General features: G+C 50.5%; 1 protein-coding gene across 2 annotated transcripts in view; it reads right to left on the reverse strand.

Moving 5' to 3' along the window:
* Positions 1-670: 670 nt before the first annotated feature.
* greb1l (GREB1 like retinoic acid receptor coactivator) overlaps positions 671-19227 on the reverse strand; it is a 45884-nt gene continuing 27327 nt past the window's right edge. For both annotated transcript variants that reach the window (XM_023815593.2, XM_023815594.2), the window contains exons 8-34: positions 19050-19181; positions 18299-18442; positions 17705-17830; positions 17046-17180; positions 16397-16582; positions 14933-15229; positions 14185-14313; positions 13914-14048; positions 13322-13519; positions 13052-13232; positions 12382-12571; positions 12136-12269; positions 11606-11960; positions 10898-11013; positions 10462-10655; positions 9215-9765; positions 8841-8943; positions 8109-8255; positions 7851-7990; positions 7507-7668; positions 6563-6767; positions 5607-5772; positions 4963-5178; positions 4697-4838; positions 3905-4120; positions 3249-3387; positions 671-3114 (exon numbers count right to left, since the gene is read on the reverse strand). In XM_023815593.2, the coding sequence (XP_023671361.2) occupies positions 2951-3114; positions 3249-3387; positions 3905-4120; positions 4697-4838; positions 4963-5178; positions 5607-5772; positions 6563-6767; positions 7507-7668; positions 7851-7990; positions 8109-8255; positions 8841-8943; positions 9215-9765; positions 10462-10655; positions 10898-11013; positions 11606-11960; positions 12136-12269; positions 12382-12571; positions 13052-13232; positions 13322-13519; positions 13914-14048; positions 14185-14313; positions 14933-15229; positions 16397-16582; positions 17046-17180; positions 17705-17830; positions 18299-18442; positions 19050-19181 (5003 nt within the window). In that variant the 3' untranslated portion in view covers positions 671-2950. The remainder of the gene's footprint in view (positions 3115-3248; positions 3388-3904; positions 4121-4696; positions 4839-4962; positions 5179-5606; positions 5773-6562; positions 6768-7506; positions 7669-7850; positions 7991-8108; positions 8256-8840; positions 8944-9214; positions 9766-10461; positions 10656-10897; positions 11014-11605; positions 11961-12135; positions 12270-12381; positions 12572-13051; positions 13233-13321; positions 13520-13913; positions 14049-14184; positions 14314-14932; positions 15230-16396; positions 16583-17045; positions 17181-17704; positions 17831-18298; positions 18443-19049; positions 19182-19227) is intronic.

Here is a 19227-nt window from a genome sequence, read left to right on the forward strand (position 1 = left end):
TAAAAGTCTATGCTGTCCAAGTCTATTACTACATAAAAACTGTACATTTGAACACAGAACAGCCTAGGAAATGGCCATCGGGAAGTTCAGGAAGTAGATATTTGATATTTAGCCCCCAGTCGGTGGCTAAATCCGACTGACAGCAGAGTTATGTTATGTGGGCGTCCCCTTGGCCTGGTCCAGCTGCTCAGGTCATCAGCAACGGTTCTGTGAGCCAGATCACCCTCTGGGCATTGCGTCACATGGCCGTAGTGCCGTAACTGACGCTCCCTCACAATGCAGGTATTCTGCCTCATTCGGGACTCCTCTAGCAACCGCTCGTTTGACACAAAGTCAAACCAGTGGTACCCAAGGATTCTCAGAAGAGACACAGTACCGAAGGAGTCCAGTCTTCGTCTCAGCTCACTGGATAGCGTCCATGTCTCACAGCCATACAGCAAGACAAGGAGCACCAGGACTCTAAAGACTTAGACCTTCATCCTCTTGCAAAGATATCGGGAGCACTGTGCACCCCTTTCCAGTGACCACATGACCCCCCCCCATGCTCTCCCAATCAGTCTACTGACTTCATAGGAAGAGTCACCAGAGACATAAATGTTGCTGCCCAGGTAAGTGAACCTCTGGACAAGGTCGACTTTCTCCCCGCAGACAGACACACTACTGATGGCTGTGCCTTAGAAGTCATTAAAGGCCTGGATCTTGGTTTTTATCCAGGACTCTCGCAATCCCAGACACTCAGACTCCTCTCTCAGTCTCCCGAGAGCCCTGATCAGAGGCTCCATTGACTCCGTGAAGATCCACAGGTCAGTGAATAAAAGGGCAACACTGAGCCGGCGTCCTCGTCTTTTCCAAACTAACTTACACAACGCAGAGAGAGTGAATTCAGCCGGTTATGCAAGTTTGAGCAAAACATTTGGTCATGTTGTGGTCAAAAACAAAAATATATATATAACAACAACGACAAATACAATCAGAACATCTTCACAGTCACGTTATTACATTCATCAATTCCGACCAAAACTATGTGATTTCTACAGTCAAAAATTGAAACGGAAAGTATGAGGTAGGTGAGGCGGACTAGAAATACTGAGCCCGCTGTGTTGACAACACTATGCATAGCTACATTTAAAGAAGATCCACAAAAACAATGTAGTGTCCTCCACGTCCAGACATGATTATCAGCACGACAAAGGCGATCTCAGTAGTTTGATTGTTCTGGAAAGGGGGCGAGTCTAATTAATAATGACTGCATTAATGATTTTTATACTTCGCATTATCTTCTCTGGCCGGGAAGAATCTGTCAACAGCAGTTTCTCAAAGTCAAGCTCCTTGCACAGTCCAGACTACAATTGTGCTTCCACAGCTGCACTGAATCCAGCAACTCTTAAAAATGCCGTGTCTGATTGACCCAATAGAAACCCGCACATGGTTTTAAGAGAAGCAGATGTGGTCAAATTCAAAGAAGAGAACAAAACACCGACATGATGATTACTTCGATAAGCTCACACAATAAATAAGATTTTCTCTACAAATTATTCGATTTTCATTTTAAATAATAAAAAAACACAACTGGAAAGTAAGACTTACACAAATGGTTAAAAAGATATCTAGGTAGACTCTTCGTGTTGGTGGTCACAGAATACTGAAATGTACCTGAAAAACATGATAGCAAAAAGTGACTCGATTACAAAACATGAAAACCTATACTTGTATAGGGGCTGATTTAATATATTATACTACACTTTTTAAAATTTGAAACACTGCTTTTCATTCTTGATACATCCCCCATTGACTTCCACATCTCCAAACTCTCAGTAAATGACAGTCTCCTTCCCTGATTGGTTAGTGCGATTCACACACTACTGTCTCTTTGTTGTGGAGTGAGATGTGGAAACAATAACTGAGCTACAACCCCATTAAGGCAAATATCTTTGGCCTACCCTGTGCACTTATAAACTCTTAAGAATCATACAATTCCCATCAATCTGCCAATCATCAGCCTCAGCTAGCAACAGGAATGTCTTTATTTTCTGCTTTGTGTCATTACCGTTCTGCACGCTTTGGAAAGTCGGGAAAGAAAGAGTTTGGCGAAGTCATTGATGCCATGATGTAACCGAACACTGAGTACAGAAGCTGGAACCGGACTCCCCGGCAGATCTGACGCAAGTGGGGAATCCAGCCTTTCCCAGTCAACTGGCACAGTTTGGGTTCATGTGATGGAATATTCCACCTTTGTTCACCCAGTGAATTGACCCGCTTCTGATGATAGAGGACCGCTGTAGGGCATCCAGTGGCCAGTCCCATCTTAACCGTCGGCAATATTTGAGCAATATGGGACCATTAGGCATCGCATCACTTCCTGTTGTCCTGCAGAGATGTGAATGCGGCTGAAGTTTGTACCCACTTTGTATTACATTGATACATCTCTTACCCAGTAGGTGGCGATGTAGGTGGGGGGGGGGGGGGGGGGGGTGTTACAAGGCATTGTGCACGATGACACAGAAATGCCCAATGTTCAAAAAATCAAGGCTTAAAAAATAATTCCATATATACTATTGTCTTGAAACCCCTGAGATAAAGTGTACCGTCAACTGGACATTCAAGGACCACAAGGGTAAACCTGTGGTTTATAATACCCAAGGTGAGTCTTTAAAAAAAAATAATAACAAAAATAAACATTTTGTTCAGCTTCTGAAAAGCTGGATGAAAAGAAACTCTGTCTCGTACTCTGACTTGATTTTGTGCATAGCTGAGGGCGACACCCTGATTTGCAGTCAGGCAATGTTTGGGGCGCATTCGGGGTCCTCGCAAAACGCAGATCGACTGGTAACTCTCCGCCGAACAACTGCCAGAAGTAGTGCAATAGCGATGGCCGCGTCCCGCTTTACTGGCACAAGGCCCGCTGCCTCTGCACGAGGACGGGAGGGTGAGGGCGTTGTGGGGGCCGGGTTCAGATGTGGCGGCCCGTCAGGAAGTAGAGCGGCCGGTCTTCAGAAGCGTTGGCGGTCTGGAACTCGTCGCGGAGCCGGAACTGCCATTTGTCCTCCAGTTCCAGGCGTACGATGGTCTGACGCAGGGAACTGCGGTCCTGACAGATCACGCATAAGGTTGCACCTGGTGGGGAGGGGAAGAGTGCCATCATCCAGCATTCATTCTCTGCATAAGAATAAATCAGGCTTATGCAGTCTACATGGATGCATAACATTGCCATGCTGCCATCTTTGAGATCGTTTTTGCTCGGTACGTACCTTTGAGAAATCTGAATTTCTTGAGGAGGTCCGACACCACGTAGGAATCGCAGAGGTAGAGCAGGAGCCCGCTGAACAAAAGGCCCGTGTGGTCTGGGTTGAGGGACTGGGACCGGGAGCTCACGTAGCACACTGTCACCTAGTGGCCAGATGGAGTCACAGTACCCAATTTGACAATGCTACACATTCCGTTCACATTGTTGAGTCAGAGATGCCAGTTTGCCTAATCAGATGTTTTTGGACTACTGGGAGTACTGGGGGCGACACAGGGATTCAGTCTCCATACACAGCATTTGCACCCCTAATCCCTAAGGGATGTATACAGGGGTGGGGCCAAAGGAGCACTGGACCCAGCTGAAAGCTAATTGGCCCCTGCAGTGTCCCCTTCCAGTCAAAACATATTATTGGCTAATGATAAGGTTGGCCCCTCTGTTTGAATAGATAGATGGGGCTAGGAATAGATAGGCGGGGCTAGTCATAGATGGGCGGGGCTAGGAATAGATAGGCGGGGCTAGGAATAGATAGGCAGGGCTGGCCAGGGATGGGCGGGGCTAGGAATAGATAGGTGGGGCTAGTCAGAGATGGGCGGGGCTAGCCAGAGATAGGCGGGGCTAGTCATAGATGGGCGGGGCTAGTCAGAGATGGGCGGGACTCACCTCTGGGCCCATGCTGAGGTAGCTGTCGATGGACAGCACCGGGTGTCCGGTGTTATGCACAGCCTTGGGGAAGAGCTTATGGCCCCGGAGCTGCAGAAACCTCTCTAGCAGGAGGTGAGGCGGGGCAGCCAGGCGGGTGTGCTCGCTGTCCGGAGCGCACACGTACTGGGAGGGGCCCACAGGGGTGGGGCTGGTGGGGGCGGGGCCTTCTGATGTCTGCAGAGTGACACACAGGAGAAAACAAGACCGGTGTGAGGGGGTAAGGAAAATAACAGGGCCAGTTATACTACAAATAAAACAACACGACAAAATCCAGTCCATCCATCCATATGCATCCAATAAAAGTGTATCTAGTGACAGTAGAGCAGGGATCCTCAAATCTGGACCTCGATTCCAAATCCAGGCCTTGTTTTCAGTTCTCCCAGGTAGTTAGTTTAATAATTACTGATTCTGATTGGTCAGAGGCTTCACACCTGACTGACAGGTAAAGGAAGGCTGGAAAACCAGCAGTGCTCGGACCTCGAGGACCAGGATTTGAATAACCCTGCACTAGAGGCTACCCCGGGAAGCAGAAGATGGGGGAATCCGCAGATCAGGTGCCAGGAAATCAGCACCATCCATCCATTCACAAGCTGCGACACCCGGTGAGGGTTGCAGTAAATCTGAATGGTTAGCAGCTAAATCCACTGAAAGTCTGCTGAATGGATCAGCAGACAGAGTCAGCTTCCTATTGGCTTTGCTGTAACCCTGGGCAACGCTCCCGTGTGCGTATGGGTAGGGTGGGGCGGTTACCGGGGCCTCGGGCCGGACGAGGATGCCCCTGTGTCCTCCTGTTGGGATGTGTTTTTTCATGAGGCTGAAGTGGTTGAAGCGGCAGAGTAGCAAGCGGCTGCTGTTTGCCCTCAGGTTGAAGTCGACTTCCTCACAGGTGTAGCTGCATGGGGGTGGGGCGAGAGTGCAGTTAAAGGCGGAGCCAAGGGTGGGGCTCCTGGGGAATGACAGACGGGGGGGGGGCGTATGACAGACAAACCACACCCACAGGGAGAGCGGGACCTCACCGGTGCTGGTCGTACTGGACGTCCTGCGTCAGGTCCACGTTGAGCATGAGCAGGTCCTGCAGGTGGCAGCGTGAGAAGGGGGCGGCGGGGGGGCGGGCGGCCAGGCCGCTGCTCCAGCGACGGATACCACAGGCGGCGTACAGTGCCACCTTGGGCGTGGCCTCCATGTGCTGCAGCACGGCCTTCAGCGAGATGTTGGTCACCTCCGCCGCATCACTGCGGAGGAGGGGAGGGGGATGGTAATGCACAGGACGGGTTCTATGGGCTCGCCGATACTGGGTCTGATGGTGCTGACCCAGAGGGAGTCACGTTCTTATTCAGCCCCATGTTCGAGTCCCACATGAACCTTCTGTTGTACTTTTAGGTGAAGTATATGAACAAGTGAAACAATGAAGCGATCTTGGATATATTGGCATCTGCTACAGTGGTGTTTCTGAACCCACCCCTCCTGGACCCCCAGACAGTCCACATTTTTGCTCCCTCCCAACTGAACCAAAGAATCAAGCAGTCAAGAAGGCCTAATTCTGGGTACTGGGGCGCTGGGAAGGAGCAAACATGTGGACCAGTTATAAATGTTATGGTTACATGTGGTTATGGTGTTTCCCCTGAGGAAAGGGGGGGCTTCACTGGGTCGGTTGCAATACCTGCTGGGGCCTCCGGGGTGGTGCGAGTGCCAGAGCACGCAGGAGTCGTCCATCATGACCACGAAGGGCCACACGTCCTGCCGCTGGGGGCCCTGATCGCGCCGCCGCTGCCGCTCCAGCTCCAAGTTGTGGCTTGAGAGCTCTTTGATCATGAAACGTGCAGCGCCTGGGGGAAGGGCAGTGACAGGAGGCTGTCACCAGGGTCTGCAATGCGAAGGCTCACACTGGGTCTCACATGGGGTCTCACACGGGGTCTCACAGGGGGTCTCACAGGGGCCATGGCACAGGGTCTCACAGGGGGTCTCACAGGGGCTGCGACACAGGGTCTCACACGGGGTCTCACAGGGGTCACAACATGGGATCTCACTGGGGCTGCGACACAGGGTCTCACAGGGGGTCTCACAGGGGCTGCGACACAGGGTCTCACACGGGGTCTCACAGGGGTCACAACATGGGATCTCACTGGGGCTGCGACACAGGGTCTCACAGGGGGTCTCACAGGGGCTGCGACACTGGGTCTCACACAGGGTCTCACAGGGAGTCTCACAGGGGTCACAACATGGGATCTCACTGGGGCTGCGACACGGGGTCTCACACGGGGTCTCACAGGGGCCATGGCACAGGGTCTCACAGGGAGTGTCACAGGGGTCACAACATGGGGTCTCACAGGGGCTGTGACACTGGCTCTCACACGGGGTCTCACAGGGGCCATGGCACAGGGTCTCACAGGGGGTCTCACAGGGGTCACAACATGGGGTCTCACTGGGGCTGTGACACTGGGTCTCACACGGGGTCTCACAGGGGCCATGGCACAGGGTCTCACACGGGGTCTCACAGGGGCCATGGCACAGGGTCTCACAGGGGGTCTCACAGGGGCTGCGACACAGGGTCTGACGCAGAATGCCAGGTTACTTATGGTACCCTAAGGAGTTAAACGCCTCAGCACTGACACTGACCCACTCCAGCGCTGTTGAACATGGTGGGAAGCACCAGCAGGACGTGGTTGGGCCAGTACTTCCTGTACAGAGGCATCTCTTGTTCCTTGATCACCAGGATGTGTAAATGGGCGGTGCCCTCCATAGCGTGGTATATGTTGAGCAAGCCGTGCTCCTGGCGTCCCGTGGTGGGGGTGAAGATGGGGCTTTTTATCAGCTCTGGGTCCTACAGAAGACAGGCCATCAAACTCTCACCACACTGCATCATATTAATACAAGAACAAGCTACCACTGCAGTGCACTGCATCACTCTAATGCAGAGACAGCCAAACCATTACTGCAATGCATCAATTCATCACCCTCACTCACACAGGGACAGGCTGGCACTGTAATACACCATACCACTGTGTCACTGTGTAGTAACATACAGACAGAACATCGCTGCAGTGCACTGCATCACACTAATATACAGATAAACCAGCCATCGCTACAAAGCAGTGCATCACTGCTCCACACTAACACACAGACAGACAGACCACCACTGCAATGCACTGCATCACAGTAACACACGGATAGACAGACCATCACTGTAATGCACTGCATTACCCTAACATAGACCAATAGACCATCACTAGAATGCACTTCATCACTATATCAAGCTATTATACAGATAAACAGACCACCACTGCCATGCACTGAATCACTGCATCACACTAACAAACTGACGATCACCTCAATGCACCGAATCATTGTATCACACTAGCATACAGACAAAAAGACCATTACTGGAATGCACTGCATCACTGTATCACACTAACATACAGACAAACACACCGTCACTGCAATGCACTGTCTGTGACACCCCAGAGATACCCAAACCCTGAGAGTTAGCACGTGCTAATGTGGAACAGAACAAGCATTTGGCTAACAAGCCGTATATTCTCTTACAGCCCCAACGCTCCCACCTTGTCAGAGACCAGCGGCAGGCGCAAGCTCTCCAGGTCGCCCCCATGTGGGCTGAACACGAAATACTGCTCCTTAGTCTTGGGGATGACAAAGTGGAGATTCACCTCCTCCCCCAGAGTGGAAGAACAGAAGGTAAATGTGTGGAAAGTGCAGTCAAGGACCTGGAAACACACAAGAATCAGCATTACTCCACATTTGTGTTTACACTACCTACACCCTGAACTGAACTCCGAATCTAAATTCACTTCCGATTCAGTTCACACCTGATTTAACTCAAACCAGTTTCTCTATTTAAATTCTTTAAAAGCAAACAGTCTGAGCAGATATGTGGGAATACTCTCACCTCGGTGGCAGGGCTGGCTTCCGTGTAGTGCTGACACTCCTCACAGCGGTGAAATGCATTATGGGAAGCGAATTTGGTCAGTATTACTGACATCGTGTCACGCTTGACAGGAGTATCCTGTTTGCTGTCTGAGGTCTTCTCTGCACACAGACATACACAGTCTGAGTCAGTCAAAAATCCATCAGGTAAACATATCTTCTTAATTAAATTGTTCAAATGGGGACAAATAACAATCTCAAACAAAAAAATTTTTTTTACCCAATAAAGACTTTGGCATGTTTTCACAGTAGACTGGACTGGCCATCTTGAATTTGGGGTCTCGAGGACGAAGGTCAAAAGGAAGTTTCTCGAACACTTCCACGTCGGGCCAATTCGTGCTGGTGCCGTCTGACTCTTCAGAGGTACCTGAGGGATGGAAAGCATGAGAGACGCGTCAACAAACAGGTGACCACAACATATTATGGAGCTCATTACAGGGTCTGCGGGCGTGTGTATATTACATTGTGGGGACCAAATGTCCCCACAATTTGATAAATCCTGTTATTTTGATGTTGTGGGGGCCATTTTTCCGGTCCTCACAAGAGGAAGCTCAATTTTATAGAATTCTGTGAATGCAATAAAAAATTTAAAACACGAAAAATCTTGTATTTTGATTGGTTACTTATGGTTAAGGTTAGAGCTGGGTAGGGGATAAAGTTGTCATGGTTGGGATTAGAGTTTTTCCTGTAGAAATTAATGGACGGTCCCCACAAAGATGTGAATACAAATGTGTGTTTGTGTCTGTCTAATGGTCATTTGAAACAATTTTTTCAGTAAAACATGGAAACCATCCATCCGCTTTAAAAAAGGTGAAAGAGCCAGTTAATTGTCAGTTATCAATTGTCATGCCTATTTCAAATGAGTTTAAGGATCATTTGGAATTCTGAACAGAAATGAGCAAAGTCTCTTCCTACCCTAAAAAAAGCATAAGTGTGCGTGCAAGCATGTTACCTGTCTCCACCTCCTCCTCGTCATAGACATCCACCTCTAACAAACGGATCAGCATGCGGGATAGGATGCGCAGGAATTGCAGATATGCACCCGTTTTCCCCACCTGCAAGGAGCGTGGCAGCATTGAGTGTGACGCACTCTCCCCCAACACTCACTAACACTGATAGAGTGTAACTTTCACTCTCTCTTAACACTCACTAACACTGATAGAGTGTAACTTTCACTCTCCCCTAACACTCACTAACACAGAGAGTAATGCCCTTTATCATGTTTTGGACATGTGAAAAAAAAGGACATGAACACTGAGAAGCATCCAGAGATCTTCTGTGAAGGTACTCAGAGGGTCACTGTGCTGGAGGGGGGGGTTCTCTTGCCTGGGGGGGTCCGCTGAGCAGCAGTCGCCGGGGGTGTGTGGGGGCGGGGGCGTCAGGGGCGGCCTGGTTATTGAAATCGGCATGGTGCTGTCGGGCGCTGGTCCAGCGGCGGTAGTACAGGGACTGTTCTGGCCCCGGCAGGTCAGGGGACAGGGGGGGACGCAGCGAGCTGGTCCAGGCCACGTCAGCGTGGGGGAGCAGGGAGGACGAGTGCAGGCGGCCCAGCGGCTCACCCGCCAGGAGCCCGTGGGCGGCCCGGGACAGGATGACCACGCGGGGAGAGCCAGGCGACGGAGCGGGGGGGGAGGGGCGTGGCCCGGTGGACGAGGAAGGGGAGGCAAAGGTGGAGGAGGGTGACACAGAGGAAGAAGGGAGGGGGGCCGGTTTGGCAGCGGGCAGCTGACTTCCCTGGGAGTCACATTCCTGCTTGACTACCTCCGCGGAGTCCCTCTCCGGGACAGGGGGGGCGTCGGGGTAGCCGGCAGAGCTGGAGGGCTTCTGGGAAGAGTCAGGGGCGCTGGAGGAGCTGACGGTGTTCTCGGTGGTGGAGCCTGGAGGGGGGGGGGGGAGCAAGGCACAACTGAGAAAGCAGGACTGGACAGTCCCTGGAGTAATTGGAGGGTGCGGACCCAACGGCGACGTCACTCAGCCGACCCTGGGACTCGAGCTGGCGACCTTCCAGTCACAGCGTCCCGGCGACAGCACAACGCTGGCTGGAGAAGTGATCGCTCCGGACATACGGAGCTTTTCGCACATTCACGCGTTTAAAAATATCCCCAATAACACGATGAATCATCCGTCCATCCATCTTCCAGAAGCGCTTATTCAACACACGAACATGCGAGCCCAGAGTAAATGCCATAATGAATAATACATATTTAAGGTCTTACGGCCAAAACCATCAGACACCGGGACAGTGTCTGTCCCAACCAGTGGTAAACATGGCCCTGTCACCACTTTTTTGAAATGCGCTGCTGGCATCCAGTTCAAATCATAAAACAACAAAATTTCCCAGTTTCAAAATTTGATATGTCGTCTTTGTTCTTTTTTCAGTTAAATACGGGTTTATGTGATTTGCAGATGCAGTGAAGGGACCTGCACTGCCTGAGAGAGAATCCTAGAATTGCCAAAGGAACAGAAACTTCACACTTAATTCTGCAGGACACACCCACCAAGACAAATTCACCATCTTTGTGATTCTGATTCTGTCTGAGTTCTTTTTTTTTTGTGGGGAGGGGGTTCCACACCTGAGTTGCTGGTGCTGCTGGTGCTGCTTTGGGGGCTCTCCACTTCCATTGGTAGCTCATCTGGGTTCTCCGGCCCGGCGGACTCGCGGTTCCCCTGCGACACATAGCAGCAGGCCAGCCCCACTTCCTGCTCCAACGCAGTGCGTGTCAGGTAGCTGGAGTCGATCAGCCGCAGGTCGCAGTACTTCAGGGACCTGCGTTCAGCATTGGGTGTGGTGATGCGGTTTAACAACTGATCTCGAAACAGTTTCAGAAACACCAGGACATGCTCAGAATCCACAAGAGCTGCAATTGTGAATGAGAAGCTAGGAAGCCAGTAGCAATACATAAAATGGCCACTAGGTGGCACGCTCGCCATGTACGATACATGAACACTAGCTTGATGCAGAAACACCATCCCTGGTAAAAGTGGTGTATTGTGGGAGGGGTACACTACCTAGGGAAGCTCTCCCCCAGAGGGTCCTTCCCAGTGAGGATGACGATGCAGGGAAGCCCCTCCAGGTCCTGGTAGGTGTGTGGTACCCAGTCATCGCTCTCACGCCCCCTCCAGGCCTGGATCACACACACACACAAAGATTTTACAATGGTAACCTAACTGTGCTGCCACAGGTACAGCTAAAAAATGCACACAATAAATTCGAACCAAAACTACAAAAAAAAAAACATAAATTGAAGTAAAATACGATACAAAAATAAAATGTAAAAGTACACCTAAACAAAAACTATAAATGTAGCTTACGAAGCAAACTGAACTAAAATGAAAACAAATGCCAAATACTTTCCCTTACTGCTGAAGTAATGATTTGTTTATCTTTAAGTACCATTAATGACACCTGGAGCAGGTTTTGTGCATTTTGAGGACATTGGTACATATTGTAGACTGTATATTCATGTAGGATTCTCTAAAGACCCAACACTTGAAGCTTAAACTGAAGCTAAAATATATAAAGGCAAACATAAATACTTCTTTAAGTTAAAAACTAATAAAACGACATTGTAAACTAACTAGAACTAAACTAGATTTCAAAGGCAAACTGAAAATAATATAAAGATAAAACTAAATTTAAAAATCCAAGGTTTAATAACACTGGCCCCCGCATCCCTGTCGATGGCCCCGCCCCGGTCCCCCCAGCCAATCACGTACCCTGAGGCGAGCCAGGAAGTGAGGCGGCAGGCTGATCTCGGCTGAGGGCCGCCCCAGCACCACGGCGAAGCGCAGCCGCAGCCCGAGCCGGTCGCGCGCCTCCTCCAGCCGCTCCCGTGCCAGCATGGCCAGCTGCAGCGAGGGCACACGCACCAGCAGCATGGAGCCTCGCTCAGGCCCGCCTCGCTCCGGCCCGCCTCGGCCCGGCCCGCCCAGCAGGTCCTCCACGATGGCCAGCGTCTCGGGGGTGGTGTGCCCGCGCAGCGATGGCGCACCGGCCATGGACATCATGGCCTCCGTGTACTGTTGGATCAGGAGGTAGCTGCGGATCACCATGCTGTGCAGATGGGGGTGCCTGGGGGAGGGGTCAGGACGCAAACCGGCCAATCAGATTTGATCACGTGGAGCATCATATAACATATCAGTCACATGACTATAGTCATGCTACTAACGTACACGTATTAAGGGTCAGTTACGCAGCATCATGTGATCATACTGAGCGACACGGACTTGATGTCAGGGCTACCTACCTCTCCAGGAGGATGTTGACCATTTTCTCAAAGGCATCGTCGCAGCGAAGAATGGGACTGGCCACGCCCCACCGCAGAGAGCGGCTGTAGTCACTCAGACCGAAGTAGACCAGCTCTTCGGGTGACTGCTCCCCCTGGTGGCCAAGCAGGAATTTCACACTTCGACATGAGAACTGGATATATCAAGTGGGGTTTACATGCATTTTTTTTTGTTTGTTTTTGTTGTCCCAGGAGACAAAAGCGCACCTGGCTCTCCGGGAGGCCCCAGTGCACCTCGTTGCGGGCGCTGATCCGGGACTGCCAGGTCTGCAGGGTGAACGGGAAGCTGCTGACCTGCAGCACCAGCAGGTTCGGCGCCTCCAGAACCTCCTGGCAGTTAACGACGCGGTCGGCCAGGCCCTGCAGCTCCCCGTGGCACACTGACCCCGACAGGGCACTGGGCGGGGGGGGGGGGGGGGGGCAGAACGGACACCTTAAGGATCCACTAAAATTCCTCGGACCAGTAAAACTTGCCAGGGGAAGGCTGGAGGTACTGGCAGTGGAACATCTCCTCTGAGGGGGTGGCGGGGGGTGGACTGACAGGAGATTTAAAGCAAGTCGCTTCGAATTTTTTATAATTTGATCAAACTGAGCGAATATCAGGGATTGTCAAACAAAAAAAAATATGGCTTAAAAATATACAAATACATATTTTTTGTAAATGAACTAAGCTCTCCCTCCATATGGGTTAGGGTTAGGGTTAGGGTTAGGGTTAGGCTTCACTAGAACATGCCCACAGGGTGACTCAGAAATAATAATCTTGCATTAGAATTAGACAGCAGCCAATGTGAAGCAGCATGAAGATCCTGAGATTCGGAACAACTTTCACCATAAAACCCACCGTGAAACACGTGGCCATCACGTCCCAGGAGCTCACCTGGTGAGATCGACGTGTGCGTTGTCGTGGATGAGCACGAACAGCGTGTATGGGTTCTGTTTGACGTTCCGCATGAAGGCCTGCATCCTGATGTGGACGTCCGCGTCCAGGCGCACAACGTACTTGTCCGATTTCAGGTGGGCCGTCGGGGCGTCCTCCATGCCGAGGTCCACGAGAACTCCTGAGGATGCCAGAGTCACCGCAGTGAGGAAAACCAGGTAAATGCCATCACTTCTTATCTCAGTTCTGATTGGTCTACGTCCCGCCCACCTGACTGTCTGATTCTCTGCATGGTCTGGTGCACCAGCACCTGGGAAGGAGGGACCAGCACCAGGAAGTCCACTTTGCAGAAGCGGCCCAGGTCCAGGTCCTGGCTGTTGGAATCGGCGATGGCGCAGACCTGGGAGAGGAGACGCCGTGCCACGCTCAGCTGCGAGGGGTAGATCTGGAACGCGTCGCTCATGGGGTCTGTCAGGGGCATTGTGGGAAAAAAAAACAACGATTTATCTGCGGCCTTTATGAACTAGCAGTGCTGAAAACACTGCATTCTGAAGTGCTGACTAGAATGAATTTATGATGTATCAACCTGCCAGGACCTTTGGAAAATTTGGTGGCAAGAGGATGTGGTCTTGCAAATGGACTGGAGTAAATGCGAGTAAATGCTACAGATTCAAATCCCAACGGACCCTATAATAATCCTTAGTGGGTACTTAAACTTAATAGATCCACTTGCCAGCTGCATAAATTATTTAAAATGCTATTTGCTTTGCATGAAAGCATCAGAAAAGAGCATAAAGGTACGTTAGGGAGACAGAAAGTTGGAGGGTGGCTATGTAGGACAGAGACTGGTGTGAGAGCTCACCCGGGTCGGTGACGAGCTCCGCCCCCACCTCCTCTGGGTGGCGGGCGCAGATGTCCTCGTCCCCCTGGATGGGCTGCGTCACATGTTCCCTCCGTCTCCTCTGCAGCCGGGCCAGCTGCTTGTCCAGGCTGTCCCCTGCAAGAACGGTCACCGCGGTCACCAAACCCCGTCCGGCTCTCCCTCCAGGATGCTGATTTTCTCCGGATGTCCGAGAGCGAGGCGGTAAGAGCTGTAGGGACGGAGGGGCCGGAGGAGGCACAGGAACACTCACCCAAGGACGTGGTCTTGAAATGGGAAGCCAAGGCGCTGACCTTGCCAGTGATGAGCTCATAGCTGATCTCCTTGAGGAACTCGTTGGTTGTGAGCATGCTCTCTGCCAGAGCGCGGGATTGGTACTTTCCTGAGGGAAGACACACGCTCACAGGTTAGGTAGCTATATCTTTGTGGGGACTATTGATTCAGTTCTATGGCCATAACCCTAATTCTAACTATGATAACCTTAACCTCTACCCTGCCCTAACTTTAACCACAAGTAACCAAACAAAATACAAGGCTTTTAGCATTTTTAGTTTTTTGATTGCAGTGACAGATTTTTATATATTTGAGTTTCTCTTGTGGGGCCCAAATAATGGTCCACACGACGTCAAAATAACAGGTTTTTATCACATTGTGGGAACATTTGGTCCCCACAATGTGATGTATACCTGGACCACACACACACACATTCATCTTCAGCATTCCTACAAACCAATGACTGCCGTAAACATAGATCAACACAGATTCTAAATTTAAATAAAATCTACCCAGATATATAATTCATCTTTCATACATATTTATTGCATATTTAAATCTGAGCACATTTTCCTTATTGAAATAGCAATAGTATATATTATCATGCTTTTTTGACACATATACGATGTCTAAGAATACACAGGGTCACATGACACACAGGGTCACATGACACACAGGGCCACATGACACACAGGGCCACATGACACTCGCAGGTGGGTCAGACTCACCCAGCACCAGCACGCAGAACTCGACGCCCCGTGTCTCCGAGGTGCAAACGATGGCCACATAGTCGGGCCGGCGGGGGGGGCAGGGCCCCTCCCCCAGGGAGCGCAGGGCCTCGCCGATACCCTCCCCCAGCGAGCGCTGGGCCACCAGCACCTGCACGGCACCCGCGGAGACGCTGGCCGCCAACCGAGCCAGCCAGGGCAGCTGGGAGGGCGGCACGGGGGCCGCGGGGGGGGCCGAAAGCATCGCCCTCAGGGTGATCTGCTCAAACTCCTCCTGCAGGGGGATCTCGTCCCAGCCTTTGTGGGATGGGGTGGGGCGGTGAGCATCACATGACACATTAGAGTCACGTGACTATAATCGTACTACTAATACACATGTATTAGGGGGTCAGTTACACAGCATCATGTGATTATACAGACAAACCTATACTTACGTAAATCTGGACTTGCACATTATTTATGGGTATCGCTTTCGCCTGAAGTACGTTAAGCACAAGGTCGTTTAGCCAGACAAGGCAGGCAGCTACGGCTTCCTAGCGCTCGCGTGTCTTGTGGCGTGAGCACATCTATTCTAATTAGGTAGTGCTTTACACAAATGTAAATGATTAATTTCATTGACTAGGCCTCTGTATTATTACAGTATTCAATATGTCTGACATTAGCTAGAGAGTTATATAGACTGTATTTTTATATGTTTGTATTTGCAACAAATGCCTAGGCTAGGCTAGCTTAGGCTAGCTAGGGTAGGCTGGGCTATGTTAGGATAGGCTAGGCTAGCTTAGGTTATGTTAGGCTATGTTAGGCTATCTTAGGCTAGTTTAGGTCATGTTAGGCTATGTTAGGCTAGCTTAGGCTATGTTAGGCTAGGCTAGGCTATGTTAGGCTATGTTGAATGGTGGCGGAGGAAGGGGAATGCTACATATGTAAATTTTGACATAGGTAGGGGATTCAAGAAAGGCCTATTTGCATACTGCTAATACACATGCACTATGGTTCTGTTACTCAGCATCACATCAGTATAATTATATTACTAATAATCATGTATTGGGGCTAGCTACACGGTATCACGTGATTGTATATAAAACTAATAATTTTTTTCGTCAAGTTACATAATTATCACTATACAGCTAACATACGTCTATTAGGGGTTATGTCACTCCTGGTCTTGGTTGCTGTGTTTATGCTTAGTTAACTCTAATCCAGTCTCGTTCATCTGTATAGCTGGTTACTTAACTGAAGTTCAGGTTAAATACTTGTTTTAATGTGCTCTAGTAGGACCCCTTCTGAGGACTGTCTTGCCAGTTGCTGGCTTTGCCACTAGAGGGTCTCGCTTTCTCCAACTCACTTTAAGGCTTGGATATCCGTGTAATGTTAATTACCACAGGTATGAAATTCCTATGTAAATATATTGGGGAAAGCAATGATAGGCTGAACAAACTGTCAATCATTCCACTTGGGCCTTACCCAGCTGAACCAGGTACTGCAGGGTGAGCAGGACCATATCCTCCACACTGAGCAGCTGACTGTTGGACATTCCCAGGTTCTCCAGGGTCTTCTGGGTCAGCTGGCTGCACTTATAGCAGCTCACCAGCAGGGGGCTCACCACGATGTCGCCCACGTTGCCATAGAAATATGGTAAGCTGCCATAGCCTGAATACAAATAGGGGCTGTGAACATCAGCCTAAATCACAGCATGTATGCACAGAGAGACAGTCCATTGCCGTTACGTCTCTGCTTGCAAAGCTAGAAGCAGATTTATGACGACCCTGGAAATTAATTGATCCTGCCGGTCAACCACTTCAAAATCAGCAGCAATTAAGGCACAAACCAAAATAGTTAATCAATGAACATAGAGACATCACTCTACATGTGCATTGACCAGTTTTCGGTAATTCAGGTCCAGAGAGTGAAAGTACAGACCGGGATTTTGTTCCAACCAACCAGTTGAATTCTCTGTGACTGTGACTCTTTATGCTCAACTGGTTGGTCGAAACAAAATCTTGGTCTGGACTTTTACTCTCTGGGCCTGAACTACCCAACTCTGGCCCTGATTAAGGGGAACTCATCAGTGCATAGGAACATGTCACTGCAACTACAGCCACTGTGATTGTACCTATGAGGATGACGGGCCGGACCCCCGAGTTGTTCAGCAGGTTGTCGGGGACGACCACCGTGTCTCCCATGGCGATAGGCTGGGGCTGTATGATGCCTGACACCAGTGGGGGTGGGGCAACATTCAGGAGGGTGTCTAAGGAAACACATGCAGGGAAAAATCAATGTAATCTAGCACATCATTTCATACAAAGGCACACGTATGTAGGTACACGTTCTCGTGAAGGTCATCATCCTGCCCATGAGGGTGGTGCTGCAGTTCCCTCATATGGTATAGATGCTGCACCGCAGATACCCCAAAGCAGGCCTGGGCTAAACCCAAACCTCAAGTCGACATGACTAATGACTAACCCTAATGACTCAAGTCACCAGGGGCCATTTTTAATACTATGATATTATGATGGCCCCATGAAGGCCATCATAATAGATTTGTTAGTTTTTACTGTATATTTATTATTAATTCAAATAATATCATCTTCACATCTTCATAGATTTGAATGTGAAACGTTTTTTTTTTCCCTAATTATCAAGCAAGCCAGTTAAAATAGCTGAGGTATAATTTCCTGTCCCTTTCAGGCATTATCCAAGTTTAGCTAGCTGAGGGTAACACACTTAGCCCTTCAGGTTAGCCACTATGATGTCCTTTTTGAGCGTTCCAACCTGGCGGCCGGGCGGTGGGGCACACTGCGGGCACGGGCACAGCGCTGGATGCCACGGGCACAGGGGAGCTCGGGTACCAGCCTCGGTGACGCTTCTTGGGTGGACCGGAGGTCATGGCGGGTAGGCCTGGGGGTCACACAAAGAATCACATAAAATCCGCTATCACGTAGCCACCCGCTATCACGTAGCCACCCGCTATCACGTAGCCACCCGCTATCACGTAGCCGTTCACCAATACGTAGCTTCCCGCTAACACATAGCCGTTCACCAATACATAGCTTCCCGCTAACACATAGCTACCTGCTAATACATAGCCATCCACTAACACAAAGCTACCCACTAACATATAGCTGTCCACTAGCGCACAGCTACTTGCTAACACATTGCCGTCCAGCAACACATAGCTACCTGCTAACATGTAGCAACCCGCTACATGCATAAGATCCAATTTGTAGTGCTTAATATTAAATGTTTTACATTTACAGATATCTTATACATGTTTATGTAATATTTGGCTTGCAGATTCAGTTGTTGACAGCAGTCAAGCACAATCTCTGTGAATGTCACGTGCAGCAGGAGAAACCCACCACTCACCAGAGCTGTGATGTCCCGGCCCGGACATTTGGTACCCCAGGCCGTGTGCCAGCGCCTGGGCGGCCAGGGGCAAGGTCGGCGATGGCCCCAGAGGGACAGCTCGCCCCCCGGTGGCGAAGCCGTTCACTCGCAGGGCAGTGGGAACTGGAGCAAGGCGGAAGCAAAGTGTTAATGACCTACGCCGGCTTTGCGAGGCTGTCCATTTATGACCTCTCGGTTGCTATGGGGACTTGCCGGAGATTACCGCATGGGTCGGGCGGGTCAACAGCCTGGGTCAATAATACCGTGACACACAGCAACCCTTGTGCAATGGTGCGAAGGCATTAGAATTCAAAGCTTTCGAAATAAAAAGGAGCCACTCTTGGGTTGGAGCTGAAGCCCTCATGCCCCGGTTGGACGTAGGGTTAGGCCACGTAGGAACCCCCTACAAAAGGGACTTGTTATGTGCAGGCCCTGAGCAGTATTGATTTCATTTCCGTGACAAGCTATTGATCACTCGTGGGGACTTTCTTCACATATAATTACGGGTGACAGCTCGCTGTAAAAGCGTCAATTTGCACCGAAGTCCTCCCGGCCAAACAGTAAACGGCCCGGCGGAACCGTCGAGGATCCGAGGTAATTACGGGCTTTCGCTTGACTACAGCTGGGCAGGAGGCATGATTACAGATGTGGGAGGAAGAAAAGGTGAAAGATGGGAGAGTGAGCTGTGAAAGAAAGGGGCGTCATGGAGACGGGAGGCGGAGTCTCAGACCTATGGGCAGGGTCTTGGTCCCCAGGGGCGGAGTCAGCAGCGAGGGTCTGGGGATGCTGCTCTCCATGGGCACCTCCTGGCTCCTAAAGAGCCCAGCAGTAGTGGCAGGCTGTGTTCTCGTTGGAGGGGAGTCTGCTTGGACACGGGGGGGGGGGGGGGGGGGGGGGTGGTATTTAGG

The sequence above is a fragment of the Paramormyrops kingsleyae genome, chromosome 4 (genome assembly GCF_048594095.1).
Source record: "Paramormyrops kingsleyae isolate MSU_618 chromosome 4, PKINGS_0.4, whole genome shotgun sequence".
Classification (NCBI taxonomy): Eukaryota; Metazoa; Chordata; class Actinopteri; order Osteoglossiformes; family Mormyridae; genus Paramormyrops; species Paramormyrops kingsleyae.